Source organism: Pholcus phalangioides, unplaced genomic scaffold (genome assembly GCF_987345545.1).
Source record: "Pholcus phalangioides strain wild (caught in Gottingen) unplaced genomic scaffold, Ppha-v1.0 ptg000017l_1, whole genome shotgun sequence".
Taxonomy (NCBI): Eukaryota; Metazoa; Arthropoda; class Arachnida; order Araneae; family Pholcidae; genus Pholcus; species Pholcus phalangioides.
This window is the reverse complement of record NW_028301610.1, coordinates 9,904,500-9,922,658: the sequence shown is the minus strand read 5'-3', so window position 1 is coordinate 9,922,658 and position 18,159 is coordinate 9,904,500. Positions and strand designations below refer to the sequence as shown.

General features: G+C 40.7%; 2 protein-coding genes across 4 annotated transcripts in view; both read left to right on the top strand.

Moving 5' to 3' along the window:
• LOC149072347 (speckle-type POZ protein B-like) overlaps positions 1–18,159 on the top strand; it is a 47,288-nt gene that overhangs the window by 16,578 nt on the left and 12,551 nt on the right. Inside the window, exon 1 of one of the 3 annotated variants that reach the window (XM_089246265.1) lies at positions 5,589–6,032. The exons of 1 other annotated variant lie outside the window; for it this stretch is intronic. In XM_089246265.1, coding sequence (XP_089102391.1) covers positions 5,617–6,021 — 405 coding nt within the window. In that variant the 5' untranslated portion in view covers positions 5,589–5,616 and the 3' untranslated portion in view covers positions 6,022–6,032. Of the gene's footprint in view, positions 1–5,588; positions 6,033–16,583; positions 17,752–18,159 lie in introns of those variants that run through there. One more of the 3 variants, XR_016194347.1, reaches the window with a different exon arrangement.
• On the top strand, positions 1,262–2,777 carry LOC149072350 (speckle-type POZ protein-like). Its single transcript, XM_089246950.1, has one exon. It carries the CDS (start codon positions 1,354–1,356, stop codon positions 2,401–2,403), a length of 1,050 nt encoding a protein of 349 aa, XP_089103076.1. The 5' UTR covers positions 1,262–1,353; the 3' UTR covers positions 2,404–2,777.

The window sequence follows — 18,159 nt, the reverse complement described above, 5'->3', positions numbered from 1 at the left end:
CCCGCGCGATTCTAGCTGGTGGTGGTTATAGTGCACGACTCGCGGGAGCGTCTGCCTGCATGAGCAGTTGGCATCATGGAGCTATCACGTAGGGATCTATTGTGTTTTTGTTGACAACAAAAAATATTTATCATAAAATTAAACATGAAAGAATGACGAATGTACATGAAATGAGTAGAACTCGCCTTGAAGTTGCAATGGGTTAGTGTAATCACTAATTATAGTTAATTAATTGATGATAAATCAGCGATTTTTCGCTTTTAGTGCCACAACAAATTTTCGATTAGAAAAACGAGAATTAATCGTTACAAAATTCCGTTTAATTTAGTTTTATCGTTAATTAGTTTATTAACGATAAAATTAAATCATTATCGATAATTAGTTAATAAACTAATAATTAGTTAATAAACTAATAATTAGTTAATAAACTAATAATTAGTTAATAAACTAATTAACGATAAAACTTAAACGATAAAATTAAATCATGATCGGAACGGACATCAACTAAATCAAACGGAATTTTGATTAATTAACGATATCATTTTTATTAAGTCAACTAATTAACTATTAATATTAACAATAATTAGTCGTCATAAAAACTCCGTTGGATTTAGTATGAACATTAATGATCCTTAATTAATTAACGATTTCACTTATTATTGTCATAACTAATTAAGGATCAGTATTAGCAACAATTATCCGTCACAAAAACTTCGTTGGATTCAATATAATCATTAATTAACCTTAATTAATGATTACTTAATGATATCGCTTTTATTATGTCATATCTAGTTAACGATTAGTATTAACAATAATTATTCGTCATAAAAACTCCAATTGGATTCACTATAATTGTTAATTTTCCTTAATTACTTAATGATTAACAATTTCGCTTTTATTATGTCATAATTAATCAACGATTAGTAATAACTATAATTAATCGTTACAAAAACTCCGTCGATTTACTATTCGACTATAATACGAATAACGAAACGAATACGAGGAACAAATCCGTTTTAAAGTGCAAGTGGTGAGCCGGTCAAGCGAGAAAAAGAAATAATGATTAATTCCGGTTAAAGCGAGTAAAAGCAGTTTGAGCCGGTAAAAGCAGGTAGGCGGGCGCAGTATGGTTGCTAATCACCCCAATGAGTTTTCACGATCTTTTTTCAGCCGCGATAAAGCGAGTAGCGAGAAGCGGTTCACTATGGACGTACCCTAAGGCGTAAAAACCAGATAAGCCACAAAGTCGACGGCTACAGAGATAAGAGTTTTTTTTAATGCAAAAAACCATCAACTTACCCCATAGACTTTGAACTATTCAGTTATCATTCAACATACTCGTGATTCACACGAATGAATCTTGATTATTTTCACTTCAGCCAAGATAGAATTATGTCGCTTGAAAATGTTCGCGTTTCTGGCAGTGTTTTTACGAATTTCGATTGTACATGGATAATTCCAAAATTTAGTACCTTGAACTCTAAAGTTGGTAAGGAAACCCAAAGCAAATATTTCCAGCTTCAGGAATATTCACCTAGGTGGGATCTAAGTATTTATCCAGGAGGCGAAGGAGACGACGATAAAGGATTCGTTGCATGCTTTCTGAATCATCATGGCAAAATGGAATTATCTATAAAGTTTCATTACTTCACGCTACGTAATACCACTGGGAAAATATTATGGGAAGCAGAATCAGACGAACGGGATGTCAACACTGGAGGACGTGGTTTTACAGAAATGATAAAAAGGAAGGAATTGATCAGAGAACTTGTTGACGATGTCTTAATTGTTTCCGTAGGTGTCTCTTATTGCAGTAATTGTGTACAAGACAGTGCGAATACTGAATATTCCGCTGAAGTGGAGCCCCCAATTGCAAAACTCATCGACGATTATGAATCGCTGTCGACGAATGAGGAAAACGCGGACTTGATCATATCTGTTGGCAAAAAAAAAATTCCAGTGCATTCCGCAATATTATGTGCACGTTCGGAAGTGTTTGAAGCAATGTTTGAGAATGATATGCAGGAGAAAAGAAACCGTCATGTTCAAATAAAAGATTTCAAGAAGGAAATAATCGATGCGTTCATTCAGTTCGTTTACACGGGAAGTGTTAAAACCATGGACATAAATATTGCGCTGGACCTCCTTCGAGCCGCCGATAAGTACCAAATGGATGACTTGATACACTATTGTAGCAGTTACCTGATATCGAACCTGGATGATGAAAATGTTGGTAATGTACTCGTAAAAGCGGACATGTTCAATGCCCAGAAACTGAAAACTAAAGCCTTTCAATACTTTCGCCGACATCGCGATCTTCTCAGAAAACATAGACCACTATTACGGAAGCATCCGGATGTTTTACTTGGTATTTTAGAGGATAACATGGAAAACATCACCTAATCAACTATCCAGAACAGAATCTGAAAATTCGAATCGGATTAATCCTAATATTACGCGAAGAGCAAAACACCTCGTGTTGTTTTTTATAACCGTGCTCTTGATGTTATCAGTGTGAAGCAAATAAGGTATGTGAGAGATTCAAGAAACATTTTGTAAATCATTGTAATTGATTATTTAAAATCACAAACATCCAGATGTTACAGTCAAAAGATGCGATGTAAATCGCTTTAAGATATAATTTTATGTAAATTAAAGAACATCTGTTATATATAATATGTATATGAAATTCACATGATTATTTACTTTCCATTGTTTGTACCATGATGAATATTCGATTTTTTAAATTATATATTATATAACGCTGAAACTATAAATTTTGGGAAAATAATTAACTAATGTAATATTTTAATAAATAATTTTTTTGATGTTTTCAAACCGAATAGCTAAAAAAAAAGGTATTGTCTTTAAAGTACTTTCTGAAGTACTTCTAAAGTACATACACAGTGCTTTCAATATATCAATTGGGGACAATATGGGGATTGATACATAAACTGAAGAGCCAAAAAAACTGGTACAGGCATGCGTATGAAAATAAAGAGATATGGAACCAATCAGAGTACGGCGCTGCGGTCGGCAACGCCTATATAACACAACAAGTGTCTGGCATAGTTGTTAGATCGGTTACTGCTGCTACAATAGCAGGTTATCGAGATTTAAGTGAGTTTGAACGTGGTGTTGTAGTCGGCGCACTAGAGATGGGACATAGCATCTCCGAGGTAGCGATGAAATTTGGATTTTCACGTACGACCATTTCACGAGTGTACCGTGAATATCGGGAATCCGGTAAAAAATTAAATTTATGACATCGCTGCGGCCGGAAAAAGATCATGCAAGAACGGGACTGACGAGAATCATTAAACGTGACAGACGCGTGCAACCCTTCCGCAAATTGCTGCAGATTTCAATGATGGGCCATCAACAAGTGTCAGCGTGCGAACCATTCAACGAAACATCATCGATATGGGCTTTCGGAGCCGAAGGCCCACTCGTGTACCCTTGATGACTGCACGACACAAAGCTTTACGCCTCGTCTGGGCCCGACAACACCGACATTGGACTGTTTAGGACTGAAAACACGTTGCCTGGTCTGACGAGTCTGGGTTCCAATTGCTTCGAGCTGATGGACGTGTACGGGTATGGAGACAACCTCATGAATCCATGGACCCTACATGTCAACAGGGGACTGTTCAAGCTGGTGGAGGCTCTGTGATGGTATGGGGCGTGTGCAGTTGGCGTGATATGGGACCCCTGATACGTCTAGATACGACTCTGACAGGTGACAGGTACGTAAGCATCCTGTCTGATCACCTGCACCCATTCATGTCCATTGTGCATTCCGACGGACTTGGACAATTTCAGCAGGACAATGCGACACCCCACACGTCCAGAATTGCTACAAAGTGGATCCAGGAATACACTTCTGACTTTAGACACTTCCGCTGGCCACCTAAATCCCCAGACATGAACATTATTGAACATATCTGGGATGCTTTGCAACGTGCTGTTCAGAAGAGATCTCCACCCCCTCTTACTCCTACGGATTTATGGACAGCCCTGCAGGATTCATGGTGTCAATTACCTCCAGCACTACTTCAGACATTAGTCGAGTCCATGCGACGTCGTGTTGCGGCACTTCTGCGGGCTCGCGGGGGCCCTACACGATATTAGGCAGGTGTACCAGTTTTGGCTCTTCAGTGTATATATATATGAAATATTTTAAATTCTTTTAAAATATTCGATACACTTTAATATAGATAAAGCGAAACAATATTACAATAAGTTTTGTACCTTTCGGGCTGTTATGCCGTGTTCCAAACTGTTTTATAGCAGACGTTTCACCCACTACTGCGGTGAACATCTTCAGCGCTGTTTTTGGTGAGCGAGGACACTAAACGACCTCCTTAGATGACCGTTGTCCACTGACGCTTCTGCTGGAGATACGGAAGGATCAACTTCGTTGTTGTGAACAAGTGACGTGTTGATTTGACGTGGCGACTTCTGATTGGATGGGTGGGAATCGGAGTCTTCAAATTTAAATGGGGGGAGGGGGGGTGTCTGAATTCGGAAAAGTTGATTTTCTAAGCGTGGTATTTGGGGATTGTCGGGTGCCACATCTTGCTCAAGTGCAGCTCTTCTTCCTTCCTGTTGAAATTATCTCCGTGCTTAACGATCTCAATAGCTTCGCGGTTCAGTCGGGAGTAGAAGTGGGTTTCTGAAGAGAGAATATTATCGGTGCCCCTTGGAAGTAGATGTCATGACCCTTGTGAGGAAGGCATGTTCAGCGACGATTTTTTTGTTTGCCCCAGGCGACAGCGGCGTTGATGTTCAGTGAGGCAAGTTTTTATTGAGCGCAAAGTGGTGCCGATATAGACAGATCCACATGAACAGGGAATCCTTATCAGGGAAGCCTAACTTCTCTTTTCAAGAAACGGAATTTCTTTTTACTGTGGCTAGGCAGAGGTAAAAAACAACAATGACCTGAAAATTGGCAGGTATATCAAATGGAAATCTCAACGTAAATAATCCTTTAGCAGTTTCTGGAAGCCCTGTTTTCCTGGAGTAGACAATTTTTTGAACGTTATTTTAATTTCTTGAGACTTGAAAAAAGCTGACATCATCATTTCACGACTTTTATAGCTTCCTTTGGAGTTACTGTTGGCATTATTTTTTCCATGACCATTCACAGTGTCGTAACTAGGCAGGGGCAACAGGTACACCCGCACAGGACCCACTTAGAAGGGGTCCCAGAATGGGCCTAAATGCAAATTCTTGCACAGGAATGTCTAGTTACGGTACTGACCATTCATGTCCGAATTTCCAAGTCCGTATGTGAAAGAGCAAATTGTAATCTAGGCCTTTTCCTATAGAAATTCGCCACCAGTACCTTCTAGATACAGTCGAATCCCGTTTTAACGAATACCGTTATAGCGAAAATCTCGTTTTAACGAACACTTTTCTAATCACCCAGATAAGTTTACATAGGAACAATGCAAAGATCTGGAATTCCTTTATAACAAAATTTCGTTTCAACGAAGTGAATTCTCCGGTCTCTTGGAGTTCGTTATAACGGGATTCGACTGTACTTCGTAAGCTTCTAAGAGCCATTGACTGTTTCAAAAAATTTTAAGCGCACGTTCCGAAGTGTTCCAAGCGATGTTCAAAAACGACATGGAGGAGAAAAAGAGCCACAGTGTTCATATCACAGATTTCGAGAAAGACATAATGGATGCATTGATTCAGTTCATCTACACGGGAAATGTTAAAGTCATGGACATTAGTGTTGCGCTAGAACTTCTTCGAGCTTCCGATAAGTACGACATGGACGACTTGATGTCATACTGCAGCAATTATGTCATATCACACCTGAATGAGGAGAATGCTATCCAAGTACTTATAAAAGCGGACATGTGCAACGCTCATTCTCTCAAAACTAAAGCCATGCGATACTTGAGTGGACGTCGCGGTCGAGAAATTATCAAAAAACATCGACCTGTATTAAAAAAACATCCCGATGTTCTTTTGGATATTTTAGAAGCTAATGGGATAAATGGAAGCTAATCTAATAAGAGGTATGTTTAGTCTGTACGGAACGCTATTTTATAATTAACCTTATAATTATCGTAGTTAAATAGAGCCGGTGTTAATTTTAGGGGTCTGTTACATCTTTTAACATGATTAAAAAAGCCTCAAGGCTGTGCTCCAGTAGAAAATCCTTCTTGAAAGGTAGTATAATCACGTTCTCACTATGTGCCCGAAATATCATTAAAAGTATTATTTAAGGTATCCGATATTACATTTCTTGTCACTTTTCTTTAAAACGGTACTGGGGTAAACTTTAATAACATTTTTCGATATAAATTGTCCCAAAATGGTGAAAACACTAATAAATTTCGTACTGCCTATGTCATTTTTTGTCAAATTTTAAGTAAAATTCATGTAATATTGAAAACACGATTGCAAAATATTCTGTGAATGGAATGTTTTATTATTTTCACAGTACATTTAGCTAGTAATGGTGCTGGTTATGAACTGAATTTCAAAATATGATTTGCTCATAAGTTACTCAAATCTGTTGATGTACGTGAATTTTCGGAAATTTCATTCTACATATCATGTACAAAACACTTTAATTAGACAAATATATGTGATAGACCTTAGATTTTGGTTCAGAACATTATTAATATGTGGCAAAATATCATATTAAAGTTTTGTTATGATACAGTTGATAGACTTTTGGAAATAATGCTTCAATTTCAAGTAAAATGTCCAAAATTGCATTCTGCGTAAAACACGTTTAAACTTTTTATTCACGGATAACTTGTATGTAGAAACTCAACACTGAGTGGACGTAACTTTAGTTCTAAGAGTCTAATAAACAGAACAAGGCCTGTTTTAGAAGCAAAAAATGTGCTTTCATAAAACATAAAAAAATAAAAATCGATATCGGATACCTTAACTATTGAGTAATTTCAAATTACCTTTTCACATATTTTTCGATTGTAAAAGCGGAATGTATATACATACTGTATATATGAATGTATGATAATATACACATATATATATATATATGAGTATATGTACTTTATCCAGAGACATGAATGTGCAAATTTTTCTGTTTCCTCTTATGATTTTTCTCTTATTTTTCTATCCGAGTTGTGTCAGAAACGCGAATTTGTATCTCCTATATTTTACAAAGCATTTTAGGAAAACAACTTCCATTGAATAACATGGGTAGAATAAACATTCATGTCGTTTTTCAAGTTCTTGAAATTTGCACGTTCATGTTTCTGGCATAAGAGGGACGATATGTTACGCGAGTGTTTCTCAAAACCTTTTTCAGCCCATGCCCCCCTTTAAACCCTACCTTCTTCTCGTGGCTCTCCTGTCTTTGTGGTCCCATATCGTTCAGAAGGGCCCCTGGGATGGGGCTGGGATCTTTAGTGGGGGCCCCAGACCAGACATTTCACGGCCCCTCTATAGTAAATTAATTGAGTGAAAAAAACAAAAAATGGTAAGAATCGTCTCGGGCCCCCAGACTAGAGCCCTGTCGCCCCCCCCCCCATGTGGGGGGCCATGCCTGCCTAATTCACAGCCTCCTACCCTCATCAAAGAGCAAGACAATTTCTACTTGCCAAACTGAATTTAATCAAAACTAAATTCATACTGAACAAAAATTTTATAAATACAATCGGTCCCTAGAACCCTGGGCCAGTCACGGGTCCAGAAGGGGAGGGGGCTGATCATCACTCCCAAGAGCCTTATCATATGACGAAAATATGTCTGCTTAAAACACTGAACGATTCAACGAACTGCACGATAAATCGAACCCCCGCCCATATCTGGATCTGAAATTATTTCTATTTCTCTCATATTGATTCTGGAATTGTTTCCTCTAAATTTTCGTCACTCTCTTGTGGGGTTTTTTCTTGAATTCTAAATACTCGTCGATGAGTAGATATTTTTCAGCATTCCTGTATATATTCTGTGACAGTGCATGAATCTTTGGATGCCGATTCCCCCCCCCCCCACAAAATACAGCCCACGCCGCTTTATGTGATCACATGGGGGACTCGGGTTTTCTGATACTGTAATGATAAATCGAATGGTAACTGTATCGGAAAAGATTCCCGTTTGCAAGTATGGTGACTATACATCCAGGGCCCCCAAACAATTACCCGGGACACCAATTCGCATACTTTTGGTGGGGCCCCAGACTGGCTTTATCTCGGGGTTCCGCTGTTGCGAATTCTACAACAGAAAAGAATGAGATTCGTCCAGGGCCCCAAAATGAAACCTGTAAACATGGGGCCCCCGACTTGGAAGCATGTCGGTCATCCCCCGGAGCGAGTGCCATGAAAAATTTCCATTTGTATTCGTTTTACCAACGAATAAAATCCAGGGCCCCCAAACAATTACCCGGGACACCAATTCGCATACTTTTGGTGGGGCCCCAGACTGGCTTTATCTCGGGGTTCCGCTGTTGCGAATTCTACAACAGAAAAGAATGAGATTCGTCCAGGGCCCCAAAATGAAACCTGTAAACATGGGGCCCCCGACTTGGAAGCATGTCGGTCATCCCCCGGAGCGAGTGCCATGAAAAATTTTCATTTGTATTCGTTTTACCAACGAATAAAATCCAGGGCCCCCAAAATGAAACCTGTAAACATGGGGCCCCCGACTTGGAAGCTTGTCGGTCATCCCCCGGAGCGAGTGCCATGAAAAATTTTCATTTGTATTCGTTTTACCAACGAATAAAATCCAGGGCCCCCAAAATGAAACCTGTAAACATGGGGCCCCGGACTTGGAAGCTTGTCGGTCATCCCCCGGAGCGAGTGCCATGAAAAATTTCCATTTGTATTCGTTTTACCAACGAATAAAATCCAGGGCCCCCAAACAATTACCCGGGACACCAATTCGCATACTTTTGGTGGGGCCCCAGACTGGCTTTATCTCGGGGTTCCGCTGTTGCGAATTCTACAACAGAAAAGAATGAGATTCGTCCAGGGCCCCAAAATGAAACCTGTAAACATGGGGCCCCCGACTTGGAAGCATGTCGGTCATCCCCCGGAGCGAGTGCCATGAAAAATTTCCATTTGTATTCGTTTTACCAACGAATAAAATCCAGGGCCCCCAAACAATTACCCGGGACACCAATTCGCATACTTTTGGTGGGGCCCCAGACTGGCTTTATCTCGGGGTTCCGCTGTTGCGAATTCTACAACAGAAAAGAATGAGATTCGTCCAGGGCCCCAAAATGAAACCTGTAAACATGGGGCCCCCGACTTGGAAGCATGTCGGTCATCCCCCGGAGCGAGTGCCATGAAAAATTTTCATTTGTATTCGTTTTACCAACGAATAAAATCCAGGGCCCCCAAAATGAAACCTGTAAACATGGGGCCCCCGACTTGGAAGCTTGTCGGTCATCCCCCGGAGCGAGTGCCATGAAAAATTTCCATTTGTATTCGTTTTACCAACGAATAAAATCCAGGGCCCCCAAAATGAAACCTGTAAACATGGGGCCCCCGACTTGGAAGCTTGTCGGTCATCCCCCGGAGTGAGTGCCATGAAAAATTTTCATTTGTATTCGTTTTACCAACGAATAAAATCCAGGGCCCCCAAAATGAAACCTGTAAACATGGGGCCCCGGACTTGGAAGCTTGTCGGTCATCCCCCGGAGCGAGTGCCATGAAAAATTTCCATTTGTATTCGTTTTACCAACGAATAAAATCCAGGGCCCCCAAACAATTACCCGGGACACCAATTCGCATACTTTTGGTGGGGCCCCAGACTGGCTTTATCTCGGGGTTCCGCTGTTTCGAATTCTACAACAGAAAAGAATGAGATTCGTCCAGGGCCCCAAAATGAAACCTGTAAACATGGGGCCCCCGACTTGGAAGCTTGTCGGTCATACCCCGGAGCGAGTGCCATGAAAAATTTTCATTTGTATTCGTTTTACCAACGAATAAAATCCAGGGCCCCCAAAATGAAACCTGTAAACATGGGGCCCCCGACTTGGAAGCTTGTCGGTCATCCCCCGGAGCGAGTGCCATGAAAAATTTCCATTTGTATTCGTTTTACCAACGAATAAAATCCAGGGCCCCCAAAATGAAACCTGTAAACATGGGGCCCCCGACTTGGAAGCTTGTCGGTCATCCCCCGGAGTGAGTGCCATGAAAAATTTTCATTTGTATTCGTTTTACCAACGAATAAAATCCAGGGCCCCCAAAATGAAACCTGTAAACATGGGGCCCCGGACTTGTAAGCTTGTCGGTCATCCCCCGGAGCGAGTGCCATGAAAAATTTCCATTTGTATTCGTTTTACCAACGAATAAAATCCAGGGCCCCCAAACAATTACCCGGGACACCAATTCGCATACTTTTGGTGGGGCCCCAGACTGGCTTTATCTCGGGGTTCCGCTGTTGCGAATTCTACAACAGAAAAGAATGAGATTCGTCCAGGGCCCCAAAATGAAACCTGTAAACATGGGGCCCCCGACTTGGAAGCATGTCGGTCATCCCCCGGAGCGAGTGCCATGAAAAATTTCCATTTGTATTCGTTTTACCAACGAATAAAATCCAGGGCCCCCAAACAATTACCCGGGACACCAATTCGCATACTTTTGGTGGGGCCCCAGACTGGCTTTATCTCGGGGTTCCGCTGTTGCGAATTCTACAACAGAAAAGAATGAGATTCGTCCAGGGCCCCAAAATGAAACCTGTAAACATGGGGCCCCCGACTTGGAAGCATGTCGGTCATCCCCCGGAGCGAGTGCCATGAAAAATTTTCATTTGTATTCGTTTTACCAACGAATAAAATCCAGGGCCCCCAAAATGAAACCTGTAAACATGGGGCCCCCGACTTGGAAGCTTGTCGGTCATCCCCCGGAGCGAGTGCCATGAAAAATTTTCATTTGTATTCGTTTTACCAACGAATAAAATCCAGGGCCCCCAAAATGAAACCTGTAAACATGGGGCCCCGGACTTGGAAGCTTGTCGGTCATCCCCCGGAGCGAGTGCCATGAAAAATTTCCATTTGTATTCGTTTTACCAACGAATAAAATCCAGGGCCCCCAAACAATTACCCGGGACACCAATTCGCATACTTTTGGTGGGGCCCCAGACTGGCTTTATCTCGGGGTTCCGCTGTTGCGAATTCTACAACAGAAAAGAATGAGATTCGTCCAGGGCCCCAAAATGAAACCTGTAAACATGGGGCCCCCGACTTGGAAGCATGTCGGTCATCCCCCGGAGCGAGTGCCATGAAAAATTTCCATTTGTATTCGTTTTACCAACGAATAAAATCCAGGGCCCCCAAACAATTACCCGGGACACCAATTCGCATACTTTTGGTGGGGCCCCAGACTGGCTTTATCTCGGGGTTCCGCTGTTGCGAATTCTACAACAGAAAAGAATGAGATTCGTCCAGGGCCCCAAAATGAAACCTGTAAACATGGGGCCCCCGACTTGGAAGCATGTCGGTCATCCCCCGGAGCGAGTGCCATGAAAAATTTTCATTTGTATTCGTTTTACCATCGAATAAAATCCAGGACCCCCAAAATGAAACCTGTAAACATGGGGCCCCCGACTTGGAAGCTTGTCGGTCATCCCCCGGAGCGAGTGCCATGAAAAATTTCCATTTGTATTCGTTTTACCAACGAATAAAATCCAGGGCCCCCAAAATGAAACCTGTAAACATGGGGCCCCCGACTTGGAAGCTTGTCGGTCATCCCCCGGAGTGAGTGCCATGAAAAATTTTCATTTGTATTCGTTTTACCAACGAATAAAATCCAGGGCCCCCAAAATGAAACCTGTAAACATGGGGCCCCGGACTTGGAAGCTTGTCGGTCATCCCCCGGAGCGAGTGCCATGAAAAATTTCCATTTGTATTCGTTTTACCAACGAATAAAATCCAGGGCCCCCAAACAATTACCCGGGACACCAATTCGCATACTTTTGGTGGGGCCCCAGACTGGCTTTATCTCGGGGTTCCGCTGTTTCGAATTCTACAACAGAAAAGAATGAGATTCGTCCAGGGCCCCAAAATGAAACCTGTAAACATGGGGCCCCCGACTTGGAAGCTTGTCGGTCATACCCCGGAGCGAGTGCCATGAAAAATTTTCATTTGTATTCGTTTTACCAACGAATAAAATCCAGGGCCCCCAAAATGAAACCTGTAAACATGGGGCCCCCGACTTGGAAGCTTGTCGGTCATCCCCCGGAGCGAGTGCCATGAAAAATTTCCATTTGTATTCGTTTTACCAACGAATAAAATCCAGGGCCCCCAAAATGAAACCTGTAAACATGGGGCCCCCGACTTGGAAGCTTGTCGGTCATCCCCCGGAGTGAGTGCCATGAAAAATTTTCATTTGTATTCGTTTTACCAACGAATAAAATCCAGGGCCCCCAAAATGAAACCTGTAAACATGGGGCCCCGGACTTGGAAGCTTGTCGGTCATCCCCCGGAGCGAGTGCCATGAAAAATTTCCATTTGTATTCGTTTTACCAACGAATAAAATCCAGGGCCCCCAAACAATTACCCGGGACACCAATTCGCATACTTTTGGTGGGGCCCCAGACTGGCTTTATCTCGGGGTTCCGCTGTTGCGAATTCTACAACAGAAAAGAATGAGATTCGTCCAGGGCCCCAAAATGAAACCTGTAAACATGGGGCCCCCGACTTGGAAGCTTGTCGGTCATCCCCCGGAGCGAGTGCCATGAAAAATTTTCATTTGTATTCGTTTTACCAACGAATAAAATCCAGGGCCCCCAAAATGAAACCTGTAAACATGGGGCCCCCGACTTGGAACCTTGTCGGTCATCCCCCGGAGCGAGTGCCATGAAAAATTTCCATTTGTATTCGTTTTACCAACGAATAAAATGCAGGGCCCCCAACCAATTACCCGGGACACCAATTCGCATACTTTTGGTGGGGCCCCAGACTGGAAATATCTTTTGCTTCCGCTATCGAAATTTTTCAACGTTAAAGCAGCAAGAAAACAATGAGATCCATCAAGGGCCCCTGGAAATGAAAACTTTTTACTTATACGTGAAATCTTCCCCGGATACCCCGACCCTGTGTTGGGAGCACTGCTGTTGTGTGCGTATATTATACATATATATACCTCTCGGTATGGACCTTCCCCCCCCCCCCACAAAGGAAGGGCTGACAGGGGCCACAACGATTCTTATCACTTTTTGATTTTTCACACTATAAATTAATCACAGAGGGGCCCTGAAAAGCTGGTTTGGGGGCTCGAAATCTAAATTCCAGCCTAAGGGCTATGCTGTAGGATGTAGGAGCCTCTTGGTACATGCACATAACATGGTCCCGATGGGTCAAATGGGTCCCGATATGTGAATATCGACCCAATATTGATATATGATATATGATATCATATCGATATATGAATATGAATGTACGATATATGAATGTGAATATCGATATATGAATCGAACCCACTTCCGTAACAGATTTCCGTCACTCAAAAATTTCACCCACTTCCGTCACTCGGTTGCTTAGCAACAGGCCCTTTTCGAGTTTGTTTGTGATTTTATATTATAGAATAGATATATGTTTTTCTTCCCTTTTCTCTTCTTTTTTCCTTCTCCTTTTTCTAACGTGCGGTTAGATTAGAACAAGGTTACCATATTTATCGCCGATTCGTCAAAGATCATCCGAATCTGCTTGCCAATCGCTTGTAAGTGAAGGTTAATTAGCGGTGTCGACTTTATATTAAATCAGGGCTAAGGAGCCCGAAATTATTCTCGCACCGGACCTCGCTTCTGATAAAAACGATACTTGTCGGGTGTTATGGAAAAAAAAAATATTTTCCGGGAAAATAATACGGGTCGTATGGTCACTATATCGATAAGGCACTGTATTCTTTTCCTCGCGCAGAGGATCGGTCTCCACGTGATGCCATTCGAACGTAATCGGGCCTCGAGATGATGACCTCGAATATGACGAAACAACCGCCGCGAATTGAGGACATAGACATCACGTGAAGCTGAGTAATGTAAGTGGATAAGAGAATAAAAAACATACACACATCACACAAGCTTTCTGATTTCCACTCCAGCTGGAGCAAGAAAAGAAATTGGACATGTCTGTGCTTCTGGCAACATTTTTGGGAATTTCTGTTGCTCTTGGACAATCCCGAAATTCAGTGAGTTGAGTTTCACTATTGGTGACACGATCGAGAGCAAATATTTCCAGCATCGGGAAAATTCATCAAGATAGAATTATCCGGTTATGTGTTTCCAGGAGGTCGTACGGAGATTAGTGAAGGCGCAATATGTCTATTTATAAATCCCCATCCCATAAATACGAATACCGGCGAGCTGTTCATACACGTACAGTGACACTACTGGCAAAGTTTTATGGCAAAAAAGACACTATTGGAATCCTGCCAAAGTTGGAGAGGGATGGAGCCGTGAGAAAACTATAGAAAAAGAGAAATTGATCAAAGAAATTGATCAACTTGACGATGTCCTGATAGTTTCCGTGAGTGTGCTATATTGCAGAACTTTTATAAAAGGCAGTAAAAAAACTGAATATTTTGCTGAAATGTTTCCAATCGGAAAGTTGGTTAAAGATTATAATTCATTGATCATAGATGACAAAAAAAGAGACTATGTGATATTTGCTAAAAATGAAAATATTCCCTTCTCTTCTGCAATATTGAGTAATCGTCACTTACTTCAGAGAAATACAGTAAATGCTCTCTTTTGCTGACACCGATGGGACAAAAAAAATTAAGACAGGGGCTTGAAATGCATACGTTGTATTATACCCGGGGAAGTTATTACTTGACCGTATAAGAGGGGGGACCACATCTGAGGGGGTGTCTGTTAAGAGGGGTTTTACTGTACTTGAAAATGACATGAAAAATAAAACGGTCCGTTGTTTTGAGATTTCACAGATTTTTGAAAAGACATTATGCATTCGTTGATTTAATTCATCTGCACGAGAAATGTTGAAATCATGGGCGTCAATGTCACGCTGGAACGAGTTCGTGTTGCCACTAACTGTGATATGAATGACGGAACTTCCCTGCACTAATTTTCTTTTAGCATACCTAGATGAGAAAAGTTGGTAAAGAACAGCATAAACTAACGGAAAACGCTCCTTTTTCCCTCATTTATGATGTCCTTTCCAAACTTTTCCGATTTTTGAATTCAAATATCTCTGCGAATATTGCACTTAGAAACATGGAATTTTTTTTTTGTTTGCCTCGGGAGAGACAGGGCAACAACTTTGTATTCGTAAGTTAGAGGACGAGAGAAATTAGATTTTTTATTTTGTGACACATTTTATTTTCACTCTCGAAACTGATACAGGGTAATTTTCGAACGCATTTTGAGCATTTTTCCAATTGGTATCATACCTCTACGACGGACAGTTGATGAGATAAAGGCCGTATTAGCACTTACAGGATACTATATACAAAAAGCTTTGGAGTATTCGCTTCTTCATAATATACAAGTTCTCATTCAAAAAATTGTGCTGTAATAATTTTGAATAATTAGACTAAGATTAGACTAGCTCTAAATACTTTGAAAATACTGGACAACGACAGATAAGCTTCCAGGCAGCTAATTTTTTTTTTTTTTGTGATGAGTTGCATTGTTTCTTGGACTAGTAAATTCTGAGAACCAAGGAGATGGTGCTAGATTTCTTTTGTAAATGAGGAGCTTATTTTCTAAAGGGAAGATTTCCACTTTTGATAAATTTACACTGGAAGTAAAAAACGTATTCCTCCGGAATACATTTGTTTTACAAAAGTAGGAAATAGCCCAATAGGTAGCATGTAGGAATGGTAGGAGAGAATATTTAAATATTATATTTTTTTTTATCAACATTCCAGAGAATTATTCACACTTGAATTTCGAAAATGTTCCGTTTTGAAAGAAAATTAATGGGAATGTTACCTTTTGATTTAAAATTCGAACTTCTCAAATCTGAAAAAGTGGGAATTTCTACATCACCTTCTCACTTCAGAGAGTTTTATTAGCCAGTTTTGATTATCCTTACTGCCCTCTCGTCGTAACATAAGAAACACGATCATTCTACAGTGGAACCTCTCATAACGGACCTCCCATTAGCGGATACCTCCACTGATGGACACAATTTTGAATTACATCGACGGGACTCAATAAATCTTACTATCCATTAACTCCTCGTTAGCGGACAAAATTTTCGATCTCATGGGTCTCCGTTATCGAGAAATGAAAAATACCAAAGTGTATGAAAAAGGTGGATATGTTCTTTTTCGATAGAAACAACTAAATTGCATTGTAATTTCTACCAAAAAATATTTGAATAATCCCGGTTGCATAATCGTACAGAGCTTATCCCGAAGATTCACAAACCGTTGAAAAGTGCATTTCAGAAAAAGGTTCAAATGTTCTCTTTTGAAAATAAGCTCCTCAAATGGTCGTTATTTCCGATAGACGGAAATAAATTCACCATTTTGGTTTGTAAGAGTTCTTTCCTTTTTTGTTTCATTCAGTTAACATGCGGTGGAAAAGAAAGATTCGTACTATGACCTCAGATAAGACGGAATTCAGATAGGCGAATTCAGGCAAAATAAATAACTTGTAAAGCTGACTGACGCGATAACAGTCATATGTGTGATCTCCAAATCGCGTATAATAACCTTCATTTTACTCGCTGCATCTGTGGACATCTATAATTATGTCGCTGGACAGTGGACATGTATGTGTTTCTGGTAGCGTTTACGGGAATTTCCATTGCTCTTGGACAATCCTAAAATTTAGCGAGTTAGACTTCACGGAAGGTAATAAGATAGAAAGTGAATGTTTCCAGTTTCAAGAAAATTCATCTAAATTGATACTAACTATATATCCGGGAGGTGATAGAAATAATTCTCATGGATTTATTAGTTGCTATGTGAATCTACAGTCCTTTAATAGAAATAGCAATGTGTTTTTGAAAGTGTCTTCATACTCGTTCCGTGACACCGCTGGCAAAGTTTTATGGCAAGCAAAATTTAATACATGGAATTTGTTTCAATCTGGTAGCGGATGGGGCCGTAGAAAAACTTTAAAAAGGGAAGTATTGATCGAAGAATTATTCGACGATGTCTTGATATTTTCTGTGAATGTTAAATATTGCAGAACTCTTATAAAGGACCGTAAAAATACAGAATATTCTGCTGAAATGTCTCCAATTGGGAACTTGGTTGAAGATTATGAATCATTAACGATGAAAAAAAAAAATACTGACTACGTGATATCTGCAGAAAATGAAAAAATTCCCGTCCATTCTGCAGTATTAGGTGCACGTTCTAAAGAATTCGAAAGAATGTTTGAAAATGACATGAAAGAGAAAGGGAGCCATTGTGTTGAAATCACAGATTTCGCTAAAGACATAATGGATTCATTGGTCGAATTCATTTACACGGGAGATGTTAGAGTCATGGATATCAATGTTGCGATGGAACTCCTTCGAGCTTCCGATAAATACCAAATGGATGACTTGAAACTTTACTGTAGCAATTACATTATAGCGCACATGGATGACGAAAATGTCGGTCAGATAGTCATAAAAGCATACATGCACAATGCCTCAAAGCTCAAAACGCGATCCATAGATTACTTCCGTGAATGTCGTAGTCTACAGATTCTGACGAAACATCGACCGAGTTTAAAAAATTATCCTGACATTCTATTCGATATTTTAGAAGCAATTGGAGATGCTAAAGCTTAATTAGCTGCTGTTGTTTATAGTTTCTCTCCGGCATGATATGGGCAGAAATTTTGCAGGTATGTTTTGCTCTTTATCAATCAATTCCATGCTTGAATTATGTATCTATAAGGGCCGGTATACACATGCTACTGAGTAGCACGAAAGCACGCTAATTTCGAACATATGCTTCCAATAAGCAAATGATTAGCACGTGTATTCGAAATAAGCAAGCTCATTGAAGAACACGCTACTGAATCGCACGACGCACAGTAGGGTATTTGAACTGAAAAGCTGGCCAAAAGTTGATTTTTTTCAAAATGGGCCCAAGCATGAAAAAAATAGTTGTTTGTATATAGCGGAAAAATAGATGGTTCATTTTTCGGCAATCTTGGTGTCCTCTTTGTCGTCGGTGTTTGGCCATACGGAAGCAGGGGGTGTACAACCTGCTGATTCTTAATAAGAATCTGATTCTTAACTATGGATTT